Raw genomic sequence first — 24,568 nt, 5'->3', positions numbered from 1 at the left:
AGATTAACAGAGGTTCTCCCCCCCCCCAAGCTCAGGTTGGTGCCATCCCACAAACCACATACAGGTGTGGGCTCTTGCAAGTTTGTTATGTGCTAAGGGCATTGTGGGTTTGCTGTCAAAGGGTTGTGAAGCTCACATGGTGGTTTGGAATAGTCCAGTCCGTACCAAAGGAAAAGCAAATTACCAAGTTAGGGCTCATCTCCTAGCCCCAAGTTCTCTCCTCTGCTGCAATTGGTCGAGTTCTCAGCCTCCTCTAAAAACTCATCCAGATGTTCCTTTTGCCCATCCTTTGGGACCTGCATCCTCCCCAGGGCCGCCAATCATATAACTTTCTCACGCCGAAATTGCCGCTCAGTTTTTCGCTCCATTTTTATTTGGAATTAGAAAAGTCCACAGTCACCATCATGTGACCTACAGAGTTTGCATATTTCCTTAAACATTAAGTTCCTTCCCCCCCCTTTTAATGTTTTTTTTCTTTTCTTTTAAGGCCAATAGTGTTCTCTGCCATTTTTATTTTTGTTAAATTTTCTTTATTTCTCCCCAGAAACCCTGCCTTCAAAAAGAAACAAAACAAAAACTTGGTTACGTTGCTCCACTATAGCTTTTCTCTTATTTTTTTGCCTTGTCATGTTGACACAGCAAAAAAAAAAAAAAAAGAGGGGACAGGGGTTAGTTGGATCGGTGGAGCCACTAAGCTCACTCGCATCTCCACCACACACACACACACACACACACACACACACACACTCACGCAGACACACACAGTCCAGAAGTCACAGTTTAAAAATCTGGAGAAATTGGATGTGGACTAGAAACTGAATGAGAAAGAGAAGAGAAGAGGAAAGAGCTTGGCTCTTAAACTTTCTCTTTTGTTCAATGTTGCATATTTTCCCCCTAATGTTTCAAAGCAAGTGCATCTTGAGGAAGACACGAGGGAGGGGAAAGAGAAAAAAGCAAGAGAAAAGAAGGGAGGTTGAAAATGGAAAGAGAAGAAAATGAGCAAGTCATAATAGACTTGACACCAGCTTTTGCCAACCTCGGCTGGCGCTCCTTTCCCCCCGATATTTCAGCCAGCAGCTCCCACCTAGGTCAGAGCTGCTGTCCAGAACATCTGGAGGGAGCCAGGTTGGCAAGGCTAGTCTACACTGTGCCATGAAAATGAGAAAGATTGGGTGTGGAAAGTAGGGGGTGGGAGAAGAGACAGAAGACTGCCGAGTGCCAAAGTTTATAAAGTGCTCCCTGCTTCTAAAGAGTTCCTTCTGGTCACAGGAGCTGGAAGTCTCCTTCCAGAGAGCCACAAGTTCATGCACAGATCCACGGGGTGATTCCCACAAACCTGTCTCTATGGTGCAGCTCAAATCTTAATGGTTTGTCGCCTGGGAGAGGGGCTATTTGCAAGCTTGGAGGAGAAGCAATTAACAGGCAGGCTGGCTGGCTAGGGGGAAGGGGGATGCGATCAAGTTAGGGGTGGCAGTACGAGAGATCTGCCTGTCGTTTGAATCCCCCTAAAACATTCATCCCTTCCCTTTGGTTCAGGTGTGTGAGGACCGTACAAGTATCCTACACCTGGGAGGACAGAGTCAGAGACAGGGAAGAAAGGGGGTCCTTGCCTCCTCCTTTTTCAGCCGGGAGGGGGAAGTAGGGGTGTTACAGCCAAATTTGGCCAGGAGAGACTAATGCCCTGAAATTTGGCATGGAGAGAGAGAGAGAGAGAGAGAGAGAGAGAGAGAGAGAGAGAGAGAGAGAGAGAGAGAGAGAGAGAGAGAGAGAGAAACAAGTTAGCCACATGAGACTCGTTTCCACTTGTGTGCTTACAACCTGGCCTGCTTTGGCTCGACGAGAAGGAAAAGGGGGCCGCGGGGAAGTGGAAAGAGGGCTGGCTATGGCTTTTGATCAGTTAATGGATTGCACAGAGTCACGGAAAGAGAGGGTGCAGGCGGAGGAGGAAGAATCTGCCACATCCCGACAGCAAGAGGAGTTGATGGCGCGAGAAAGCCACCACAATGCCCAAGGAGGGTGGGAGCCGTGCTTGGCTGGCAGTGCGTCGTCACCGCCTCCCGCTGCCTCAGAACTTCTTGGGGCCCCAGACTGACGTCTGCTTGGGGACCACGCCGGTGCCAAAGATGGGAAACTCTTCAGCGCTGCTCACATCTGGGGCCTGAAAGGGGAGAGGGGGAAGATGTATTTCCTGTTCTAAATGGGTAGCGCATGCCACAAAGACCCTCTGCTTTTTGAGCAAGCTGGTTCCGCTTTTAAAAGGAACCCAAGGCACTAGGCCTCATGGGTCTCGAGTGAAAGGCTGAACAGATTGGGGATTTTAGACCAAGCAGGGTTCTGGCTTTCCTAGTCAGTTCTTCACATGCACTGCTTCTTAATATTGGCAAAAGCGGGCAGCTTCTAAGGCAGACTCTGCGGCGATGATGGACCCAAGCCATACCTTGTTCCCAGACGCGTTCCAGGGGGCATCGCGCACCACAAAGCCCTTGGCTGGGCCCCGGGGCTCCTCTTCCAAGCGGGACGGAGGCTTCATATACGCAGCCATGGCTTCGGTCTCCACCACGTCCATCATCTGTAAGGAGAAGCCCTCTCTGTTAAAACTGGAGGGTGCTAGTGGAGTCTCATGGTCAACTCGAGGGCCTCTCAGGATGCAAGACAGATTTAAAAAAACTGGAATAAGGAGCAGTAGCTGACCTCACCCCCTCAAACCACCAACCAAACCCACACGCTACTTGTGCCAATTTTGCACAAGTAAGGCAAAGCCTCAGGCACTTCAAAGCACCTCGCAGGGCTCTTTTTGCAAATCCTCCTGGGACTTCAAAGCACCCAGTCACCTGACATCATTGTTTTATTTATCATTATTTTCCTTGAATTTTTATTAAAGCTTGAAAGAACAAAGAAAGAACAGTATGGAAACATCAAATATCAAGCATTTCTTAAACAGAAAAATTAAAGAAAAGGAAAAAGGAAAGAAAAAAAACTTCCGATTCTCCGTCTATCAGCTTTAAAAACTTGCATAAAATTCTTACTTCCTAGTAACATTCAACTCTCCTACTTTCCATAAACCAACTTTCAGCTCCCCCCCCCCAATAAGTCTTCATACCCTGATACCACAAGTTCATTTGTGCAGAAAGCCCATAAGAGGTTTTCAATCATTAATAAATGTCGACAGTGATTATTTTCCGATTAAGCAACATCAGCTCTGCCAACCACCTGACATCATCATGACATCAAGGTGACCTGACAGGTGGGCAGCCCTGGCCACTAGTCCAATTTGGCCCACGCACCCACTATACGGCAAGAATCTCGCTCATGCTGTCTCTCGGTCGTGTATATATAGAAGCTCCCCCACCCATCAAACTGCTTGAGCACCCCTCCCAGCCATCTCCCTCCTTCTCACATATTCCTCTTCCAAGTTGAGCATATGGTCTATAGCGTCGTCCACGTTTTCGGGCAGCCCTGTGACCGTGACTCTGTCAGGGTCACTGGAACCCGGTTGAGGGAAGCGGATATCGACCTGCCGGGATGAGAAAGACGAAGTCACAAGATTGCACAGTCCAAAGGGCATCGACTGGACGAGCAAGAGCCTGGCCGTCACAATTTTGCTTGCCCGCCATTGTTAGTGGGGGAAACTGCAGCAGGGTCAGGCAGCTTCCGCCCCTCAAACAGAGAGAGAGAACAGCCACTGGCAACCCTCCCCCTTACCCGAAACTCCTCCATAAGCTTGCGGATGGCTTTGCCCCTCCCGCCAATGATACGGGCGTGAACCCGGTGATCCAAGCGGACATCTTCGCTGACCATCTCCTCGAGGTCGGCCACAATTTTCAAGATGGCGTCCCGGGCCCCCTCGGCATTCTTCTCGTAGCCGGTGATCGTGATGAGGTCCTGGACCCGGGCAGGGGAAGGAGAGAGGCCGAGACAAAAAGTCAGCGGGACTTTTAGAGAAGCCTCGCCACTACAGATTGAGGGGGCCGGCAGGTAACCCCACAAATGGGCATCACTTTGACCAAATAGGTTTTCTGCAAAGTTAGGCACATGGAAATCTGATTCTAGGTGAGGCTATTATTCATTTATCAAACTCCTTGGCCACTTGATACTTCCGGAGGTCTCCAAGCAACTTACATTTGAAAAGAGAAAGATAAAAATTTATTATTACAGTGGTACCTCGGTTTTCCAGCATCTCGGAAGCCAAACGTTTCGTTTCTCGAATGCCGAAAACCCGGAAGTAATTGCTTCCGTTTTCAAATGCGCCTTGGAAGTCGAACGGCTTCCACTGCATGTTTTTCCATTTTCTTCCATAGACTCTGTCCACCACCTTTTGTGCCTTGGTTGTCAAACGTTTCGGAAGTCGAACAGTCTTCCGGAACGGATTACGTTCGAAAACTGAGGTACCACTGTACCATAAAGGTTAAAGGACATACAAAGCGTTAAGATTTTCAAAATGCTCCTTTTAAATGTATTGTGGAAGGATGGCTTATTGTGTCGCCTTTCGTTTTCATTTTTATTACGTATTTTGTGTTTTTCATATTGTGACTGTAGGTTGTGAGCTGCCCCGAGATCTACGGGTATGGGGCGGTAAATAAATTTAATAAATAGAAATAAAATAATTAAAAAAAACAAAACAAATTGCAACTGTGCTTATAAGCGAGCATAGACAAGTTTTATGAACATTTGTGCCTTTTCACTGCGGTGGAGCATTACGGAGCCACTCTCCCGGTCCCATAATCCCCCTGGGTAGAGGGGACCAGCGACACACAGCAAAAGAAAGGAGAGAGACTCACCTGATTCTCATCCCCCTTATCCGGGAACTGGATGGTGACGTCATGGTCCTTCCGGATCTGGGAAATGACCGCCCCTTTTTTGCCAATGATCTTTGGGTGGTATTTGGGTTCCACGCTCACCGTCAGCTTGAAGCCACGCAACGCCTGGGGAAGAGAGGGGGAGGGAAGCCGGGAGTTACTGGTTGGCCTCAGGAGCCCATCCCTCAGTACTCAAGCTCAGTCAAGCTCTGGCAGGTGGAAGTGGTGCAGCTGGGAAGCCAGTGGGTTGGGCCTGTTTATGTCGAGGCGCTGGGCTCTGGCAGTTACCCTGTCTTCCTGCTCTGCCTGCAGCTCCTTGACCCTCTCCAGGAGGCCGGCCCTGGCCCGTTCCACATTGGGGACCAAGCCTGTGATCTTGATGAAGTCCGACTGCTGCTCAGGCTGGGGCACCGAGATGTTCACCTGAGGAAAGGGAGAAGCGTCGCTGTCTTTAGAGGAAAGGCGGTGCCGGCTGCAAACCTGTCAGGGCAGGGGACCTACGGCCTAGTGTCATTCCCTACCTTTCCTTCAGATAAATTTATAACCCAGCCCAAACATGAACACTTAAAACTGTGTGTATACAGAACATTTAAATCAATTGCTAATATGCAAATATAATGTTCCCTGCTCTGGAACGAACGGCGTATCTCAAAGGCTCCCAATTAGGCTTTCGAAGTGTTCCAAGTTAGATGCAATGTTCCTAGGATCCTTTGCAAAGGTCTGTTCTCAGGGTGGTTATGAATGTCCCTCCCTCAGGTGCTCCACAGAGTCATTTCCTAAAACTACTTTCTTCTGCAGCCACTGGAGAAAGCAGCACTCCCCCCCTTCACATTATTTCTCAAGTACAATTACACCAAACATGAGTGAATGATATATATAAATATATGCATGCCTTGGAATAAAACAGGCAGCTAAACACACCTATAATTAAGGAGCTTAATCCTTAGAACAAATAGCCTTTACAAACACACAGTTCCTACAGTTCTGGTTTCCTGGTCTAGCTTAACTGCCCAACAAGTTTTATTCTTTAAAAGATCATTTACTTAAATAAACTGCATAGAAAATGCAGCAAGGTGGAAGACAAAATAAAATAAAAAAACCAACAACATAAGACCACCACCATGAACAGCTTGGTTTTTGTTTTTTTGTTTTTTTTTAGTCCACATCCCAAAGGTCTGCCTGGACAGCAGTTTTGAAAAGATGCCCTAAAGGAGGCAGAGAGGTGCCCTGTCAGACGTCTCTTTGGCAAGGTGTGCCCCAAGGCAGGGTCTGCCACACTAAAGGCTCAGTCCTGGTTCAATGCTGGCCAAACCTCAGGGGTACAGTGAGGGGCCTCTCAAAAAAAAGAGGCACCTAGGTTTAACTTTCTAGTGTTGGGTAACTTGGTAAATTACAGGCGATTAATGAGCCAACAGGTGGCGCTGTGGTCTAAACCACTGAGCCTCTTGGGCTTGCCAATCAGAAGGTCGGCGGTTCGAATCCCTGCGACAGGGTGAGCTCCCAGCGGGTTGCTCGGTCCCAGCTCCTGCCAACCTAGCAGTTCGAAAGCACGCCAAAAAGTGCAAGTAGATCAATAGGTACTGCTCCAGCGGGAAGGTAAACGGCGTTTCCGTGCACTGCTCTGGTGTCAGTGTTCCGTTGCACCAGAAGTGGCGTAGTCATGCTGACCACATGACCTGGCCTGTAAAGCGAGATGAGCGCTGCAACCCCATTGTGACTGGACTTAACCGTCAGGGCTCCTTTACCGTTTTTTAATGTAGCCAACTAATTTTTTTATATAAAAAGCTCTTAAATCACCCAACAGTCCTCTTTAAATAAGTGCTCAGCAAACTATGTACCTTGGAAAAGCCACTTGCTGTGAATTGGGCCCAACCAAAATTTCCCCAAAAAGGGCTTTCTACATACGTTTGCTTGCAGTGCCCTCTTGTGGGCAGTGCCCTCTCTGAAAACAACAGGACAGCATTGTTGGCGACAGACACAAACACACATTTTGCAGTGCACTTGTGTCTTCATCCCTTCCCCTCCTGTTCTCATACTTCCTTAGCTGTGGCAGGGTTAAACGTAGATGTGCTGCTACCGTGGGAACCTGGTCTGTCACAAGGAAGCCCAGGGCTGTCACATGGAAGGCAGAACAAGCTTGTTTTCTCCTGCTTTGAAGGGTAGGACTTCAAGTTACAAGGAAGGAGATTCAGACTCAACTTTCTGACAGTAAGAGCTTTCTGACAGTGGAACAGACTCCCTCGGGAGCTGGTGCATGCGCCGTCCTTGGAAATTTTGAAGCAGAGGTTGGATGGCCACCGTCTTGGATGATTTTGTTGAGATTCCTACATTGCAGGGGGTTGGACTGGATGACCCTTGGGGTCGATTCCAGCTCTACGATTCTGTGAGTCTATGATTTGGCCCCCTAGACAATCTGGTTGCAGACCGCTGAAGCTTCCTACACCATCGACAGCGAACCCAGAACACATGCACAGCATTTAAAGGAAAAGGTACGTCAAAGCCAACGCTGAGGCCACACGCAGGGCTGGAAGGGGGACCACGTGTTCCTACCTCGTACTCCTCCATCATCTTGCGAATGCCGGCCCCCTTCTGCCCAATGATGTAGCGATGGAGGTCAAAGGGGACCTCCACGTCCACTGTGATGGGAACCAGAGCCTGGAAAGATAAAAAGAGTAAGGATGTGTGCAGGGAGCTTCAGAGTTGTTTTGGTCCTCCGTGTCTACAGAGGCCTCTTTTTATTTTATTTGCTTCTTTTTATTAAATTTATATACCGCTCTATACCCGGAGGTCTCAGGACGGTATAAAATCAAAATGGGCAAATTACTATTTTGGTGCATAGAATTGGGGACCAGAAGCGAAAAACCAACTGAGCAAGGCTAGAGAAATACATGCAGGCTCACACCCCTGGATTAGGCCCCATCCCACCTCTACGGGGTTGCCAAAACACTTTTGCGCCTGCCCATGTATTAGGTAGGGAACATGCCTTGCGATCTCACTCCCTAAGAACTGCGGAAGGCAGGAACCAAAAGGGCGACAAGCACAAGGGATTCGGAGGCCAGTTTTTGGGAATCGCAGGTGGGCAGAGTGAGTGCTGTTGCTCTTCCACCCAGCTTGCAGTCTTCCTAGAGACATTGGGTCGGCCGCTGTGAGAACAGGACGCTGGACTAGGTCGGCCACGGGCCTGACCCCAACAAGGCTCTGCTTGTGTTCTTACGGCACCCAAGTTTTATCCATGACTGAGCAAGGAAATCCAAATCAAAACATTCCCTATGGGCAGGTGCCCTGACAGGGGATCTAAAGAAAAATCAGGTTCCCAATATTTTGCCTACATATAGATATGTGTGTGTGTGTGTAATTTTCTGTTTTACAATTTTGAATACTCATTTAAACATCCTTATATACCGGTATCATTAATTTCCCTTCTTTTCTTTCCATGGGGTTCATTTTGCATACCATAAATCCCTGCATATTTTACATTAACTAAACCATTCAGTATTCCATTATTACATCCATCCAAACTTATTTACACTGTTGAATTCATCTTAATTCTGCCAACATTTTCAAGTGTGCACAATTCCCCCCCATATATTCAAGAAACATTTTCTAATCTTCTTTAGACGTATGTTCTTCTTGTTCTCTTACTCAATATGTTAAGTCTGTAAGCTGCGCATATTCCATCACTTTAAGTTGTCATTCTTCTTTAGTTGGAACCTTGCTCGTTTTCAATTTTGGGGCTAACAAAACATGGGCCACAGTAGTGGCATACATAAATAACCTTTTTTGACACCTGGGAATTTCCATCTGAATTATACCCAACAGAAAGGACTCTGGTTTTTCTTTGGGAAAAGTACTTTAAAACATTTTTTGATTCCTTATAGATTATTTCTCAATACTTTTACCCTTTTACTGGTCCACCACATATGAAATAAAAAACGTTCTCTCAACCTCCTTGCATCTCAAGCACTTATATGATTCAGTCTTATACATCTTAACAACTCAGAGTTAAATACCATCTGTAAATCATTTTCAAGTAGTTCTACTACTTGAAATCTTTTGCCTCTTTCCTCCACTCCCTCTTCAATGATGCATATGCAACTAGAACCATTTGGTCAAGTTCAGGGCTTGACCAAAATCCTCCCCTGGTATGAACCTGCCTGGGCCTCTGCATTCTCAACATTGCCCAAGCTCATGCACCTTGCAGCTATTGCTGGACTGTGACCCCCCCCCTCTCCCCATCACCCTTGACCATTGGGCTATGCTGGTCAGGACTGATGAAGAGCTTCAGTCCAAAGCATCAGGAGGGCAGCAGCTTGGAGAAAGCTTGTCTTAGGACTTATGTCAACATCAGAGAGGGCCTTTTCTGCATTGCCTATACTCGCCCAGGACAGAGAGAGAAGATTCCTACCAGCAGAGCTGCCCGCGCCGCCTCGCATTTCTCCTTGCGCCCCGAGATAAGGATGATGTCACATTTGCGGGGGGCAGAGTCCAGCTCGGGGCTGATGTCGCCGTTTTCCTGAGACTGTGCTTCTGAACCTAGTGGGGGTGGGGAGAAAACCAGGTGAAAATATTTCCCTGCATGGAATCTCCCCTCCCCTCTACCTGCAATCCCCTCTACCTGAATTGTCATCTCGCTCTGGGAACTTGATCAGCACGTCGTGGTCCCGAGTGATCTGCTGCACCTTGTAACCTTTGGCTCCCATGACGACCCGGTGGAAGCGCTGCGGGATGACGCACTCGAGGACCACCTGGGCTTCCTGGAGAAGAGATGGGAAGCAAAAAAAGAAAAAAGGAAAAAAGTGGGACGGGGCGAGCAAGGCGAGTTAAGGTCGTGGGGAAGGGGCATCGGGGCTAAGCAAGCTTGCGGCGACTTTGAAGCCAACAGAGGGGAAAGGGAATTTTCATCCTGCAAGGTCATGAGGTGGGGAGGCACGTTTGGTCCCCGGGATCATCAACCTGCAGCTTAAGTTATTGTTCTCATCTTAAAAGGGAATTGCAACATGACACATGTTGGAAAGAGGAGGCTATCATTATTAATTGAATTTATGTACTGCCCTATACCTGGGGGTATAAATCAAGATATAAAAGCACAAAATACCTAATAAAAATTAAAACAACCATCCAATACCCCCCCCCCCAAAAAAACACATTTTAAAAGGGCATAGAATGTAAATCGGATCAACCAAAGGCCTGGCTAAAAAGGAAAGTTTTTGCCTGGTGCCTAAATGTGTATAATGAAGGCGCCAGGCAAACTTCCCTGGAGAGAGCATTCCACAAATGGGGAGTTGCTGAAAAGAAGGCCCCTTCTTGTGTTACCACCCTCTGCACCTCTCGAGGAGGGGGCACACGGAGAGCCTCAGATGATCTCAGGGTCTGGGTAGGTTCATATGGAAAGAGGTGGTCCTTTAAGTATTGCGGTCTTGAGCTGTTTAAGGCTTTATATGTCAAAACTAGTACTTTGAGTTGGTCTTTCCAAATGCCCTCCCTGACCCAGATTCCAGAAAGGGAGGCCTACCAGGTCACTGATAATCTCCAGGATGCGTCTCTTGGCAGCTTCCACGCAGTCCTTCGCTCCCTTGAGCATCACGCGGTCGCTCTGGACGCCCGTCCGGGGGAAGCTCACCGCAACCCCGCCGTACTCTTCCGCAATCTCCCGCAGCACGTGCCCCCGGCGTGCCACAAAGTGGCGGTGGTACTTTGGGTCGACCATCATGGAATCCTCAATGACGTTATCCTGGGGGGCAGGAAGAGGAGGTGGGGGGAAAGGGCCCTGTAGCCTCCCCTTCCATGGCTACAGTCTCTCCCCCAAATCATGGCCAATGCGGAAAAAAGGGACGCTATCCAGCTTTGCGCAATCTTACTCTCCAAAGGTTTGGGCTCTTTCTGGAAGACTAGTAGTCCTTTGGCAAGGAGATTGGTGGCAATGAGCTTTATGGAGGTTTCCGGGTGGAAGTCAGCCTAGTATTGCTGCTCACATTTATTGATTCACATCCTGCATTTTTCTCCAAGGTGGCGGGCATGGTTCTCCCCCTCCTCATTTAAACCCCACAATAACCCTGAGAGGCACGTCAGGCCGAGAGGCAGCCCAGGGTCACCCCAGGAAGCTTCGTGGCCCAGTGGGGGTTGAACCCTGATCTTCCAGGTCCAGCTCCAACACTAACCACTATGCTGAACTGTGCCGCTGAATGCTATCAACTTGATAGCTGATTAGCGGCTGGTGGCTAAGCAATTGCTAGGCTGCCATTCACCCAAACCAATTCTAGGGGTGCTATATGCTGGGCATGCATATAACCATCCAAACCAGATGCAAATGCAACGAAACAGCCGAGCATCCACACACATATATCTATATATATGTACCAGGTTGCAAATGAGGCTTTCCAGCTCGTGCTGGGCTTGCCGCACCGCATCTTCCTTCCCCACGATGGCGATGATCTCCTGGTCCTTGTCGTCAGGGCTGGGGAAGATGATGCGGACACCGGTGCGGTCCCTCACTCTCCGGATGTTGGCGCCCCCTCTCCCGATCAGGAATTTGTGGTACTCTGGCTTGGCGTGCAGCTCTGCCGAGTGGTTGTTGATTTGCTGCGGGTGGAGAGGGCAGAGGGTGGACAGCTGAAAGCTTGCCAAGAAGCAGGGATGTAAAAGCCCTTCCAGGCTGGTGGATTCCCCCTGGGGCATGGCGCCTTGCTCTGTGGCACAAATAAATACGCCCGCCTCCTAAACCGAACCGTGAAACTCGCTGCCAAGGGACAGTTTTCTGTGTAGCCAATCCAGCCCGTGGAATCGGCATGCTATATATTCATTAAAAAAACATTTCCATGCACAAAAAGTCTGTGTGAGGATGTTAATGTTTTATATTAATTCTGAATTCGGGTTTTTGTTTTAGAATGATTGCAGATTTAAGTCATCTGGAGACCTCGGCAACACGGGACTGATCAGTCTAATCGATAAAAATGACAAACCACCTCTCATGTCGAATCTCAAGGTGGTGTACAACTATGTTACAATACAAATAAAAACATTAGAAGTGTGGGAAGGAACGCAAAAACTAGGGCAGAGTTTAAGTTATACTGCTAGCTGCAGCAGCCTCAAGCACAAACCACCTCGAAAAGGGGGAGGAGGGGTGTTTTGTCTCATAGGAATTATAGGCAAGATAAGCCACAAAAGAACTCCTAAAATGCATTTCCACTAACTGCAGCTAGGACAGATAGTTGTGAATTGTTTTTTTAGCTGCTCTGTGTGGATGTTGCGTCGCCAAAAAATACTGCACAAGCACTTCGTGTGATGGACTGCAGTTTTAAATTCCTGCTGTTTTCCTAGGGATTATTTCCATGTCTTTGATTTATTACATTGATATTCCAGTCCTCCTTCCTTCCATTAAGGAACCACAAGCCAGATTATTATTTTTTTGCGGGGTGTGTGTGTGTGTGTAAGCCGGACATACTTAGCTTCAAACCATGCTTTTGCCTTTGAAATCATGCCTTCATAGGCTAGTAATTTAGGAAAGCAAATGGAGCTGGAATATGGAGTTTTAAGGCCACATTCACACACTATTTAAAGCGCTATTATGCCACTTTAAAGAGTTGTGGATTCTCCCCCCCCCCCACAAAAAAGCCGGAAATTGGAGTTTGAGACTTGTTATAGGAGACCCATCTTCCCCTTTCTCCAAGTGGTTTGAGAGCTGTACCTCTGGGAGGGGAACAGGGATCTAGCCGAGATTCTTGCATTGCAGGGGGTTGGAATCCCAACTCCACAATTCTACAATTCTAACAGCTCTCAGCACCTTTAACAAGTTCCCAGGATTCCTTTTTTGGGTGGGGAGAGAGCCATGACTGATAATTGTGCTTTTAAAAGTGTGCCGAGGATGCGGCCCATGGCTCAAAGGAAAACGGGGAGGTGTGAAGGATGCTCTCTGTTATCGTAGCAACTTGACTGCCAAAGGAACAGCTGTTTTCTCCCCACGCTCTCCGACTGATAACACCAGGCAAACTCCGATTCACTTGGTACCTTCTCCTCCGCGATCTGCAGCAGCTGCCGTTTCGCTTTCTCCACCTCCTCTCCGGGCCCTCGGATGGTGACCTTGTCGCTGCCCGACCCCTCAGAAGGGAAGTGGATGTGCACCCCGCCACACTCCTCCATGATGGAGCGGACTAGCCGCCCCTTAGCCCCAATTAGGGAGTTATGCAGCTTGGCTGGTATAGACACATCCACTTCTTTTATGTTAGCCTGGGAGGGAAGGGGTGGGTGGTAGAAAGAGACAGAAACAGAGAGACAAGGGCTACAAAACCCTTTCTCCAAGGCCAAAGTTATATCCTGCCTTTAAGGTTCAAGGCGAGCAAACAATTAAGATACAATAAACTGCTGAACTTGCATCCAACGGCAGAAGCGAGGGACTAAAATATCTGGAAACAGGGGTGTCCCAAGAGCAGCCCCACATACAACATGCTACAGATTGCCTTTGGCCCAATCCAGACAGTCGTCACCATAAACCGTGGCTTATTGTGGAAAGAACAAGTCTAGCCTTTCCCTAGGCACCGAATCTCCCCGCTTCCACTGCCATGGCTACAAGGAAAACAATTGAAGCTTTTACTTCCACTTGTTAATGTGGAAGCTTTTGGTTCCAATTTTCTATTCATTGCAGCCAGACCTAAAACTGTGGTTAATCCTATCTATGGTTTATTGAAACAAGGTGGCTTCATCAAACCATGGTTAGATGTTGCCTTGGTTTCAAACAAACCAGAGTTAAGATTAACCGGTCTGTTAAGGTTTGGATGACATACCAAGCCACGGTTAATCTAAAACGGAAGCTGAGAGCTCCTGCGCTCCTCTCCAAGGCGATGAAAGAGCGTGAATGCACCCCTGAGGGGCTAGGCTCACTCCTGTCACAATAAACTGTGGTTTGATAGTGTGACTTCCAACTGCAGCCGTTGTGTTACAGACTGGAACATGTCCAAGCCGTTTCCTTGGGATCTGGAAAGACTAAAACAGGGGTCAGCAACCTTTTTCAGCTGTGGGTTGGTCCAGACCATGTGGTGGGCCAGACTATATTTTGGAGGAAAAAAATGAACGAATTCCTATGCCCCACAAATAACCCAGAGGTGCATTTTAAATAAAAGGACACATTCTACTCATGTAAAAACACGCCGATTCCTGGACCGTCCGTGGGCCGGATTGAGAAGGCGATTGGGCCGCATCTGGCCCACGGACCTGAGGTTGCCTACCCCTGGACTAAAAGGAGGAAACTGCTTCACACACCCACCAGCTCCCTCTGGATGGCCAGGATGCGGTCCCGGGCACACTCGCAGTTGGCCTTCTTCCCAGTGATCAGGATCACCTCAGAGTTGCTGTTTTCTGTGGGGAGGTCAATCTTGGTATTGGTTTCCTCTCGAATCTATTGTGAAGAGATAACATCAAACCCAGACCCCTCAAGGCTAGGCTGCTGTAAGGGACTCTACAAGGAGCAGGCCTTGGCAATGGCTTGGAAGAGGGAGGCAGGCAGGTGGGCAGGTAAAAGGTAAAGGACCCCTGGATGGTCAAGTCCAGTCAAAGGCGACTATGGGGTTGCGGCGCTCATTTCGCTTTCAGGCCAAGGGAGCCAGCATTTGTCCACAGACAGCTTTCCGCGCCATGTGGCCAGCATGACTAAACCGCTTCTGGCGCAACAGAACACCGTGACGGAAACCAGAGCGCACAGAAACGCCATTGACTTTCCCACCACAGCGGTACCTATTTATCTACTTGCACTGGTGTGATTTCGAACTGCTAGGTTGGCAGGAGCTGGGACAGGGCAACGGGAGTTCACCCCGTCACAGAGATTCGAATCGCCAACCTTCTGATCAGCAAACTCAAGAGGCTTAGTGGTTTAGACCACAGCGCCACCCACAGTGACTAGGTAAGCAGGCCGCTGTCCGGCAGCAGCAGTTGGTTAGGACCCCTCTCAGACCAAAGCTTCAGAGGTTTGCATTGGTTCTTTACAACATCAGAGGTGTCAGGCCAACATGCTGGAATTGACTCTCCGATTCTTAAGTGGCTTGGACCTTTATCCACAGAAACTACTTCTTTCCTCAGAAAGCGAGACACTCCACCACCCAAAGCCCAGTTCTTGGGGGAGGGGAGGAAATCAGGAGAAGACCCCCCCCCACTTTTACCTTTTTGATGTTGGCGCCTCCTTTCCCAATAATGTTCTTGTGGAACTGCTTGAAGATAGGGACTGGAATAGAAAAACTGTTTTCAACCTAAGGCGAAGAAGAAGAAGAAAATCCAGGAAGTTAAATATGGTGCCTGGGGTAGTGAGACAGAGAATGCTGGAGGAGAGGTATGGAACCACTGATAGAGACATTCAGAAGCATCTTGAGATGGCAGAGATAGAGCTGTGACAGAAAGGATCCTGGGTACAAGGGCAAAGTCAGAGGACAAAGCCACCAAGCTTCTGGCAATTCTCCTGGAGAAAGAATGGAAGAAGTAAAAATGGAAGGGGCTTTTCTTTTTAAATTAGGGCGGGAAATCGTGGGCAACAGGAAACGAGAGCGGAAGATATGGAAATGGGTATGAATTAATGAATATACAATAACTAAATAATTATGGATTATTATTCCTATAAGGAACGAGACAGTCTTCTCAGTAGCGGCACCCTGTTTAATGGAACACCCTCCAAACTGAAATATGTCAACCTTCCACATTAGCTATATTTAGATATGTTTTAACCTATTTATTTGTCCAGGCCTTTGGAACCTGATGCAGATACTGACTGGAGTTCAGACCTAGTTTGGCTGTTTTCATAATGGTGGTATGCTTTTATTCTGTTTTATTAAGTATATTTTATATGATTACTGTTGCGTGTTGCATCGGAAGCTGCCCTGTGCTCTAACCTGGAGGAAGAACAGGGCGTATAAACTACTAAATAATAAAATAATAAAAATAAAATAAGTTTCCTTGTATCCAACCAAGCTTCCTTCACCTGCCAGTCTTCTCAGGCCATCACTGTGGTACCCCCTTTTCGACCACATGAGGTGGTACATCCCGAGGCCACCTGCCTGGGCAAAGAAGCACACCTGGCGGAGCAGCAACACTTCAGCAAGACATTGGTTGTGGCAGCAGCAAACAGACACCCTTCCCCTCCTCCCCAAATAGCCCAGTTCTTGGGTGAAAGGGTGGGTTTCAGCCCATGGGATTCCGTCATGTTGAGCGGGGGGGGGGGGGGGAGCCAAGCAGAGGCCCTGTTTATCTGCAAGCCTAACCGGGTGGGACTCACCAGCTCCGCAATGACTTTCTGGAGGTACTTGGCGCACTTTTCCACTTCGTTCTTGGGCCCACGTAGCTGCACGATGTCGCTCTTCTGAGAGGGGTCTGGGAAGTTGATGATAACCTGTAGGGGTGGAGCAGTTATCAGTACGCAGAGTCGCAGGGGTAGGCACCTAGAGTCCCCTTCTTTCGTGGGGAGGGATTAAACGAGCACAGAGTTAAAAAGGCAAGTTTCTAAGCTGATATGCAACTCTGGAGATCGTGCAGGGTAAGGCTATCAGCAGCTACAAGTTACGATAGCCAGGTTCCCCTATGGGGTTGCTTTGCATCTTTAACTCGCCTTTCCCTCTTTCCATGCACAACAATGAGTTATAACAAAGGGCGCCGAGTCCTCACCCTCTGGCTTTCAAGCAGGTATTGGCTTGCCCATACTTCTCTACTGTCAAACCTCGTTCTGCGTCCGCCTCCGCTTGCGTCCGCTTCAGCGAACGTCCGTGGCAAACCTGGAAGTACCGGAACGAGTTACTTCCGGGTTTGCCTGCCGCTCGCACATGCGCAGAAGCACTAAATCGTGCATGCACAGACACGGCGCTTTGATGTGCGTCATTTTTGGGTTGCGGCGGGGCCTCCGGAACAGATCCCCACCGTAACCTGAGGTTCCACTGTATTTCGTTCAAAAAAATTTTTTTATTAAATTTTCAGTTTTACAATTTTGAATACTCATTTAAACAGCCTTATAATATCGATGACTTCCCTTCTTCTCTTTCCAAGTTCATTTTGCACAACATAAATCCCTGCATATTTTATATAAACTAAACCGTTCAGTATTCCATTATTACATCCACCAAAACTTATTTACATTGTTGAATTTATCTTAATGCTGCCCAAATTTTCAAATATACACAATTTTCCTCCATATGTATTCAATAAACATTTTCCAATCTTCTTTAAATATATGTTCTTCTTGTTCTCTTATTCTATATGTTAATGCGCAAGGTATACCATTGGTTTCCCATAAGTTGCCAATCTTCTTTAGTTGGGTCTTTGTTCGTTTTCCATTTTTGGGCTAACAAAACACGAGCCGCAGTAGCATAGGTGCCAAGTTCTGGATTGAAAAATCTGGGATCAGCAGCGCCGCGGCACCGGAAGTCGCTTCTACACACTTCCGGAAGTGCGTAGAAGCGACTTCCGGTGCCGGCGCAGTACCAGAAGTACATGGCCGCCGGCAGGAGCTCCGTAATGCGAGGGAATAAGGGGTATTTTGCCATTCGGGACACCTGCGGGAAACGGTAAGAAAACAGGGATTTCCCAGGGAAAACGGGGTACTTGGCAGCTATGCGCAGTAATGGCATACGTAAATAACCTTTTCCAACACCTGGAAATTTCCATCTGGGTTATTCCCAATGAAAAGGACTCTTTTTTTGGGGGGGGGAGTCCTTTAAACATTTTTTTTCAGTTCATTATTTTGTTCTGAAGGACTAGTAACTTGAATTTAAAAAGCAAAATGAAATGAAGACAAGAGATTCTCAGGAATTACGAATTTTGCCTCTCACACACACTTTGCTTGCATCGCTAACTTATGATAAGGTTTCAAAAACACAGAAGGGCCAGCACAGGCTCAGGTTTTAGCCCCAACCTGTTGTCAGATAAGAGATGCAGGACATTCAGTGCTCGAGACTACCAGAACCACAAAGCAGAACATTATTTACCATGTGCCAAAAGAATAGGTGCTGCAGAGAAAAAGCATCAGCCCCCCACCCAAAAAAACCCAACAAGCTCTCAGCAACTCTTCTTTATCTGTAAGCCGCCTTGAGTTCCCTCAGATAAAAAGGAGGGGTAAAAATTGTCACTTTGCATTTCTTAGTGCAGAAAGTATTGATCTTTCCTATCCTAGTTAATTCAAGAGGATTCTGGAAGCTTCTCTGTGTGAAAGAAATAAGCAGAAGGTTCATGATGTTTGGGTTATTCCTTCAGAGAAGCTGAGTACAGTTTGCTTAAACTGGTTCTCTTATCTTTTTCTGTCAAGGTCATGCTGACTTTAAAAGTAGGGCCAGAAGGAGCCTGGGTTTCACTTTCTCTTTTCCTTCTGGTGTGGAGTTCTATATATAGCATTAATGTTTTAGACTTATTATAAGTTGCTGTATGTTCAAGTTAAGTCTGCTGCAACTGGATTTCTTATGGACAGTGCCAATCCTGAATGTATCGGATTTGTGACCATTATGCTCATTTGCCTTCAGTAGCAGTAAAGCTCGGCTGAATGAAATACTAATTGCCTCTGGTCCATTTTCTGGGAATCCTGCAACGTGTTTAAGTTTTCACTCTGCTAACTATGCATTGGAATCTACTCAGAATCAATACTGAGTAGACTCCCATGACAAAAATATACCGTATTTTTCGCTCCATAGGACGCACCTGACCAAAGGACGCACCTAGTTTTTAGCGGAGGAAAACAGGAAAAAAAATTTTTTTGCTTTCTTTAATTGTCCTAGGCGCAGCTCTGGCTCTTGCAAGGGCTCTGGCCCTTCCTTTTTGGGAGGGAAAAAGTGCGTCTTATGGAGCGAAAAATACGGTATATAAATATAGCAATTTTTCTTTCCTACCTCAGGGAACTTGTCACGGATCTCCTTAATTTTCTCGCCTTTCTGCCCAATGATGGTCCGGTGGAAGCGCTGCTCGATTATGAGGTCCTTCGTGCGTTCGTTTTCCTAGGACAGAAGCCCACACAACCAGTCAGCTGCATCCACCCCAAGAGAGACTCCTTCCTGCGCAATGGGGCTGCTACAAGCACTGCCCCTTATACAAAAGATTCTCAGAGGGAATCCACAAAGGAGCACCCAGAGTCCCACCTCCTTTATCTGCCGTTCCCCCCCCTTTCTTTTATTCGATACATTTCTATCACACCCTTCCTTCAAGGAGCTTCAAGGTGGAATACATGGTTCTCCGCCCTCCCCGTTCCATCCTCACAATGACCCTGCGAGGTAGGGTTCAGGTTGAGAGGAGGTGGCTGGCCTGAGGTCACCTAGTGAAATTCACGGCCGAGTGGAAATTCGAACCCTGCTCTCCCAGCTTCCTAAGCCCAACTTTCCAACCAATGCATCTCACTATGTGCTGCTCTAACTCTACAGAAGGCCGAATATTTCCACTTTAAGAGGCTCTGGTTTGCATGGAGCCAGATCACTGGTCAAATTTAGTCTAATCTTGCCTGCTTTGGCAGAAGCTGACAATCAGCACTGACAATCAGTGAGGGTTTGGTGGTGGTGGTGGTGGGGTGATGCCTGGCTGGAAATTTACCAACAGGGCCTTTTCAGTGGTAGCTCCACATTTGTGGAACACCCTCCTTGATGAGAAGCGTCTGCCTCCCTCCTTAAAGGACTCCCAGAAGGAATCTAAAAGCATCCCTCTTGACCCAGGCGTTTGATGTCTGAAAGTCACTGTTCATGGCATCTCTTCGGGCTGAGAGTATATTTTAGAACAATTTTTAGAATGCTCTTTAAAATAAAATAAACAAATAGAATAATTGCCACACACAGGAAGAACAAGGATAGAGTTTGAGTGCCTCACTTGTCGTTTTATAAATCATTTAATGTGTTAACATGAATAGATGTTATTAATGTTGCAGTTGTTGTATAAAGATTATTTTGACTGGAATGTAATAGAAATTAGTAAGATTTTGGAACGCAGAAATAAAGGAAACCATCAAACCATAAATTCTAGCATGCAGGGGGGAAAAGGACCTAAATTATATAATTTGGTATCTGAACGATTGGTATTTTAACTGTAGTATAATTTGGCATTGTTAATAATGAGGCTATTATTGGAATGTAATTGAAAACTAAAATTATTATCAAAATAAAATAAAATAAATAAAAATAAATATATATGTGTTTGCTGGCCTGGGCTCCTTTGGGAAGAGGACGGGATACAAATTGAAAGAATAAATACTGAGTTATTAGCCCTCCATCTCCGCCCCGCACCACATAAGATCTCATTCACCCCTGTAACCCCTCCAACCTCACCCCCTCCCACTGCCATGCATTTCCCATTCCAATCTCCCCTTCCCTCTTCCCGATTGGCTCCTGCTTCTTCTTCTTCCACCCCAACTCCAGCTTGGGAAGGCTAAGCGAGAGACGAGGGGTGAAGATGCTGGCCTCCCTTACCATGCGGGCAGCCATCTCCAGCAGCTCCTTGCGGGCCAGCTGAACCCCTTGTGGGTCTCCCTCAATCCGGATCAGGTTGCTCTTCTCGTTGTCGGGCGGGATGCGGACGGAGACTTTGTGCTGTTCCTTGATGCGGTTGACTGGCAGCACACAGAAGGGAAGAGAGGCGGGATCAGAGACACGGAGGTCAGCACCAAAGCTTTGCAAGCATTGCCTGGCAAGTATCCTCAATTGTCACAGAGCCGCCACCCGCTGCAAATTCTCCAAGACAGGACAAATTGCCCAGCACTTCTGTTGGCACACCAGGACTCACTGTTGGCTCCATTCTTCCCTATCAGGTGACGATGGAACCGCTGATCGATGAGCACTTCGGTGTAGTCCATTCGGCCGAGCTGCAAAGGAATATTTTTGGGAGGGCAGGAGGGAAAGAGAAGATGGTGAGCTCGCCTCGTGGCCGCCGCCCAGAGTGGCTCTGTTGCAATTCTACTGTGCCCTCTGGAGATATGGACTCCCTTGCAGAAAAGCATTGATGCTATTTCTGCCCAGTCTACTCTCAGCATTCTCCTGACCCGTCTTGCCAGGAATGGTTTTATCTGCTTTTATAACTGTACTGTTGGAACCCACCTTGGGACCTTGTGGAGAAGGGCAGATAGAAAATAATAATCTAATTATATTCCCAAGGCTTCTTAACAGATTTGGTTTCCATCTCATATGTTAACGGGGGGCATCTTATTTATCCCCACCCTGCGGAAGGCCCTCCCATCAGATGTCAAGGAAAGAAACAACTATCTGACTTTTAGACGACATCTGAAGGCAGCCCTGTTTAGGGAAGCTTTTAATGGTTGATGTTTAATTGTGTTTTTAATATTCTGTTGGGAGCCGCCCAGAGTGGCTGGGGAAACCCAGCCAGATGGGCAGGATATAAATAAATTTTCATTATCATTATCCTCTTAGCTCTCAATATACCAAGCCCCACCCTATGCTAGGGGGCTCCTGCGAGAGTGAACTTTTTCACAAGATGGTGGGCGAATATACTGAACCCAATAATCCAGGAATTTGATGACAAACCAGCAGAGTCATACCTTGCACTTACCCTACAAGATAATGACCCCCATGGAACTCTGCAAGTAGCAAGGTTCTTAATCTCAGTCCTCTCTCATAAGAGACGGACTGGAATGCTGTATGATTATTGAAAGTTCTACATATAATTTTATTCTATTTTCTTTCGGCAATTATATATATATCTGTGTGCATCCAAATGGCTGTGGTGTAAATTCTTACAGATGTTTATGTTTTTCTGATATATGGTTTGTGTTTTATGTTTCGATGGATTTTTGATTGTGTGGGCTTATAGCCGCAATAAATTTGAATCTGAATCTGAATCAAGATGGTGGGATTTCAGTTTGTACTCCTGCAACTGGGCCAGCAACAGACAACTCTGCGGCAAGAAGCCGCAGCGGCTTACCAGATCCCGAATAATCTCCTGGATCTGCATCTGAGCCAGCTCCACCTCTTCAGTGGGTCCTTCCAGCGTGATCTTCTCGTCGCCGTCTGTGAATTCGATGTGAACCTAAAAACGGACAAGCAATCAAACTCTGATATGCCTGACTGGGGGGGGGGGGAGGACCCAAGTATCACTCTCCTGCAGCGATTAGTCGTTGCGTCCAGGCGACTGCCTCACGATGCTAAAATACAAGCTGAATAGTTGGAGTTCGGGAAAGGCAAAAAGGAAGAAGGTCTTCACACAACACGTAGTTGACCTATGGAACACTGCAGTGTTGGCCACCAACTTGGACAGCTTTTAAAAAGGGGATTAGACAAATATCCCCCATGAAAGACTAGCAATAGCTTACTAGCCGTGATGGCTATATACTACCTTTAGTATTAGAAGCACCCTCTGAGTATCAGCTGCTGGGCAACCCAAGGGGGAGAGCACTGTACATTTACAACCTGATTTTGGGCTTCCCGGAGGTGTGTTGATGGACCCTGGGAGTAACAGGACGATGGGCTATGTAGGCCTTTGGCTTGATACAGCAGGATTCTCCTTATAATCTTACGTCTTGCTCCTTGAGGCCATCAGCACGCCACAGATAATTGTCCCTGGTCTAATGGGCAGGACATGTAGTAAAAAACATGTGGACTAGTAACTTGCAGGCTCATTTGCTAGCTGCCCCTTCTATCCGTCAAGGAGGCATGTTGGGAAACCCAAACCAAACGGAAACACGGCGAAAAGGACAGGTGGTTTCATCCCAATTACTCTAGTCTGTTGCATAAGCAACACTTGCCTTCGGAAGCTGCTGGGTGATCCTGCCAATGTTCTGTCCTTTCTTTCCAATTATAAAACGATGTAACCAGGCTGGGGCGGTTACTTCAGCTACCATCACACTCTTCGCCTGGCGGGGTGAGAGAAGAGGCAGAGTTTTGTGGTCAAATCACAGTTTCCTTTGAGAACAGATTGGCATGCTGGGTTTTTTCTCCCCCTTTTAAACACATAGCCTCTCCAGATTTCAACACGGGCACTGCTGTTCTAGCGCAGCAATGACTGCGTTCCGTCTCTAGGTGCCGCCACGGTACCGTTTCAAACATCCATCTCAAGTCGCAATGCTTAGCATCCCCTGGAGAACAGGGTTCGAATCCCCATTGAGCCGTGAAGCTCACTGGGTGACCTTGGGCCATTTGCCATCTCTTAGCCTAAGCTACCTCACAGGGTTGTTGTGAGGATGAAACGGGGGGGGGGGAGAAACCATGTACACCACCTTGAGCTACTTGGAAGAAAAAAGTGGTATATAAAGGTAATAATACTCAGCTCAGAAAGGACCATCTCTCCCTATCCAAACCAATCCGGACCATGAGCTTGTCATCTGGGGCCCTTCTTTATGTTACCACCCATCAAACTCCCGAGAGGTTTGATGGGTGGTAACATGAGAATGGGCCTTTCCTGTGGTGGCTCTCCGATTGTAGAATGATCTTCCCAGAGAGACTCGCCTGGCGCCATCTTACATGCCTTTAGGCGCCTGGAAAAACTTTCCTCTTTACCCAGACCTTTGGCCATTAAATAATCTATGGGTTGTTAAAGCTGTGAGTGGGTGGGTGGGGGACTGTTATTACGATTTTGTTATGACTGTTATCACACTTTTTATTACGTTCTTATTATCAATGCTCCATAAAATGTGTTTTTAATGTTGTACATTGCCCTGGGATCTTTGGATAAAGGGCTGTATAATAACTGAATAAAAACTAAATACAGTCGTGACTTGGTTCTCGAACGGAATCTGTTCCGGAAGTCCGTTCGACTTCCAAAGCATTCGCAAACCAAGGCACGGCTTCCGACTGGCTGCAGAAAGCTCCTGCAGCAACTGGAAGCCGCATCGAATGTTCGGCTTCCAAAAATAGTTGGCAAACTGGAGCACTCACTTCCAGGTTTGCGGCGTTCAGGAGCCAAACAGTTTGAGAACTAAGCTGTTCAAAAACCAAGGTACGACTGAATAAATCCCAACACAGGTCTAAAACCTGTGATAAAAGAGAGACCAGGTGCAGCCTCTTAAACTGCACCATTATTTTTCTTTTCCTCTGCTAAGAAAAAGCTTATTTTGGACAGTGACCTGGGGGGGTGGGGGGTGGGGAGAAGCAGAGAACCTCCTAAGAGAAGATTAATCTCTACAGTTGTGTAAGACAATTCCCACTAGGTGCTTTTTAAGATCTACATGGCTGCAAGGAACGAAACAAAAAAATCTGATTACATAAACTTGCTTTAAAAGAAATGGTATAGCCTTTTTTAAAAAACAACAGCAATAAAACTGCCAAGCCACTACAGATGCTCCTTGAACATCCTTAGTAGTGCAGTCCACCCACCCTTGGTGTTCAGGTGGCCCACATTGAGAACCTGGTCCAAACTGCGCATAAAGAAGACCAGGCGGTCCAACGCAGATGCTGGAGCCCTTTACCTTGGCGTAGACCTGAGTCAGAGCGGGACCCAGCTTGTCGGGCTCCCCCCGGAGGATGATTGTTTCCGAGCTGCTTTCCAGGGGCGGCATCTCCACCGAGACTCCGGTGGCTTCCAGGATCTCCTGCAGGGTGTTGCCTTTGGGGCCGATGATGTACTTGTGCTGGGACTTCTTCACCTCCACCGAGATCGTGGTTGTCTTGCGCTTCTGAGAGAGAGGGGAGGGGGAGCAGCTGCTGCTTCACAGCATGGAAATGGGCAAAGCGGCCAAAAGCCTCCCAGCACGCCCAGAGAAAGACAGCTACTACCGGACCTTCCCTGCTCATCCAGCCAAACCAAGTTCGGGCCGCTGACCACACTGCACTCAGGAATAGGGTAAAAATTAGGGCTGCAGCATTTATCTCGCAAATGGGGTGGTGGCAGCCCTGCAGGTG

General features: G+C 47.5%; 1 protein-coding gene across 1 annotated transcript in view; it reads right to left on the bottom strand.

Moving 5' to 3' along the window:
* Positions 1–344: 344 nt before the first annotated feature.
* LOC118094779 (vigilin) overlaps positions 345–24,568 on the bottom strand; it is a 55,729-nt gene continuing 31,505 nt past the window's right edge. Inside the window, exons 8-28 of the mRNA XM_035135448.3 lie at positions 24,136–24,342; positions 22,477–22,584; positions 21,657–21,761; positions 20,505–20,583; positions 20,192–20,331; positions 18,635–18,739; positions 16,045–16,158; positions 14,942–15,028; positions 14,053–14,184; positions 12,801–13,019; positions 11,154–11,375; positions 10,309–10,527; positions 9,412–9,550; positions 9,202–9,329; positions 7,347–7,451; positions 5,085–5,219; positions 4,779–4,922; positions 3,703–3,882; positions 3,398–3,514; positions 2,438–2,569; positions 345–2,158 (exon numbers count right to left, since the gene is read on the bottom strand). Of these exons, the coding sequence (XP_034991339.3) occupies positions 2,066–2,158; positions 2,438–2,569; positions 3,398–3,514; positions 3,703–3,882; positions 4,779–4,922; positions 5,085–5,219; positions 7,347–7,451; positions 9,202–9,329; positions 9,412–9,550; positions 10,309–10,527; positions 11,154–11,375; positions 12,801–13,019; positions 14,053–14,184; positions 14,942–15,028; positions 16,045–16,158; positions 18,635–18,739; positions 20,192–20,331; positions 20,505–20,583; positions 21,657–21,761; positions 22,477–22,584; positions 24,136–24,342 (2,910 nt within the window). The 3' untranslated portion in view covers positions 345–2,065. The remainder of the gene's footprint in view (positions 2,159–2,437; positions 2,570–3,397; positions 3,515–3,702; positions 3,883–4,778; positions 4,923–5,084; positions 5,220–7,346; positions 7,452–9,201; positions 9,330–9,411; positions 9,551–10,308; positions 10,528–11,153; positions 11,376–12,800; positions 13,020–14,052; positions 14,185–14,941; positions 15,029–16,044; positions 16,159–18,634; positions 18,740–20,191; positions 20,332–20,504; positions 20,584–21,656; positions 21,762–22,476; positions 22,585–24,135; positions 24,343–24,568) is intronic.

This window comes from Zootoca vivipara, chromosome 12, assembly GCF_965207765.1.
Source record: "Zootoca vivipara chromosome 12, rZooViv2.hap1.1, whole genome shotgun sequence".
NCBI classification, from domain to species: Eukaryota; Metazoa; Chordata; class Lepidosauria; order Squamata; family Lacertidae; genus Zootoca; species Zootoca vivipara.
Note: the sequence above shows the minus strand (reverse complement) of the source record. Positions and strands in the feature narration are given on the sequence as shown.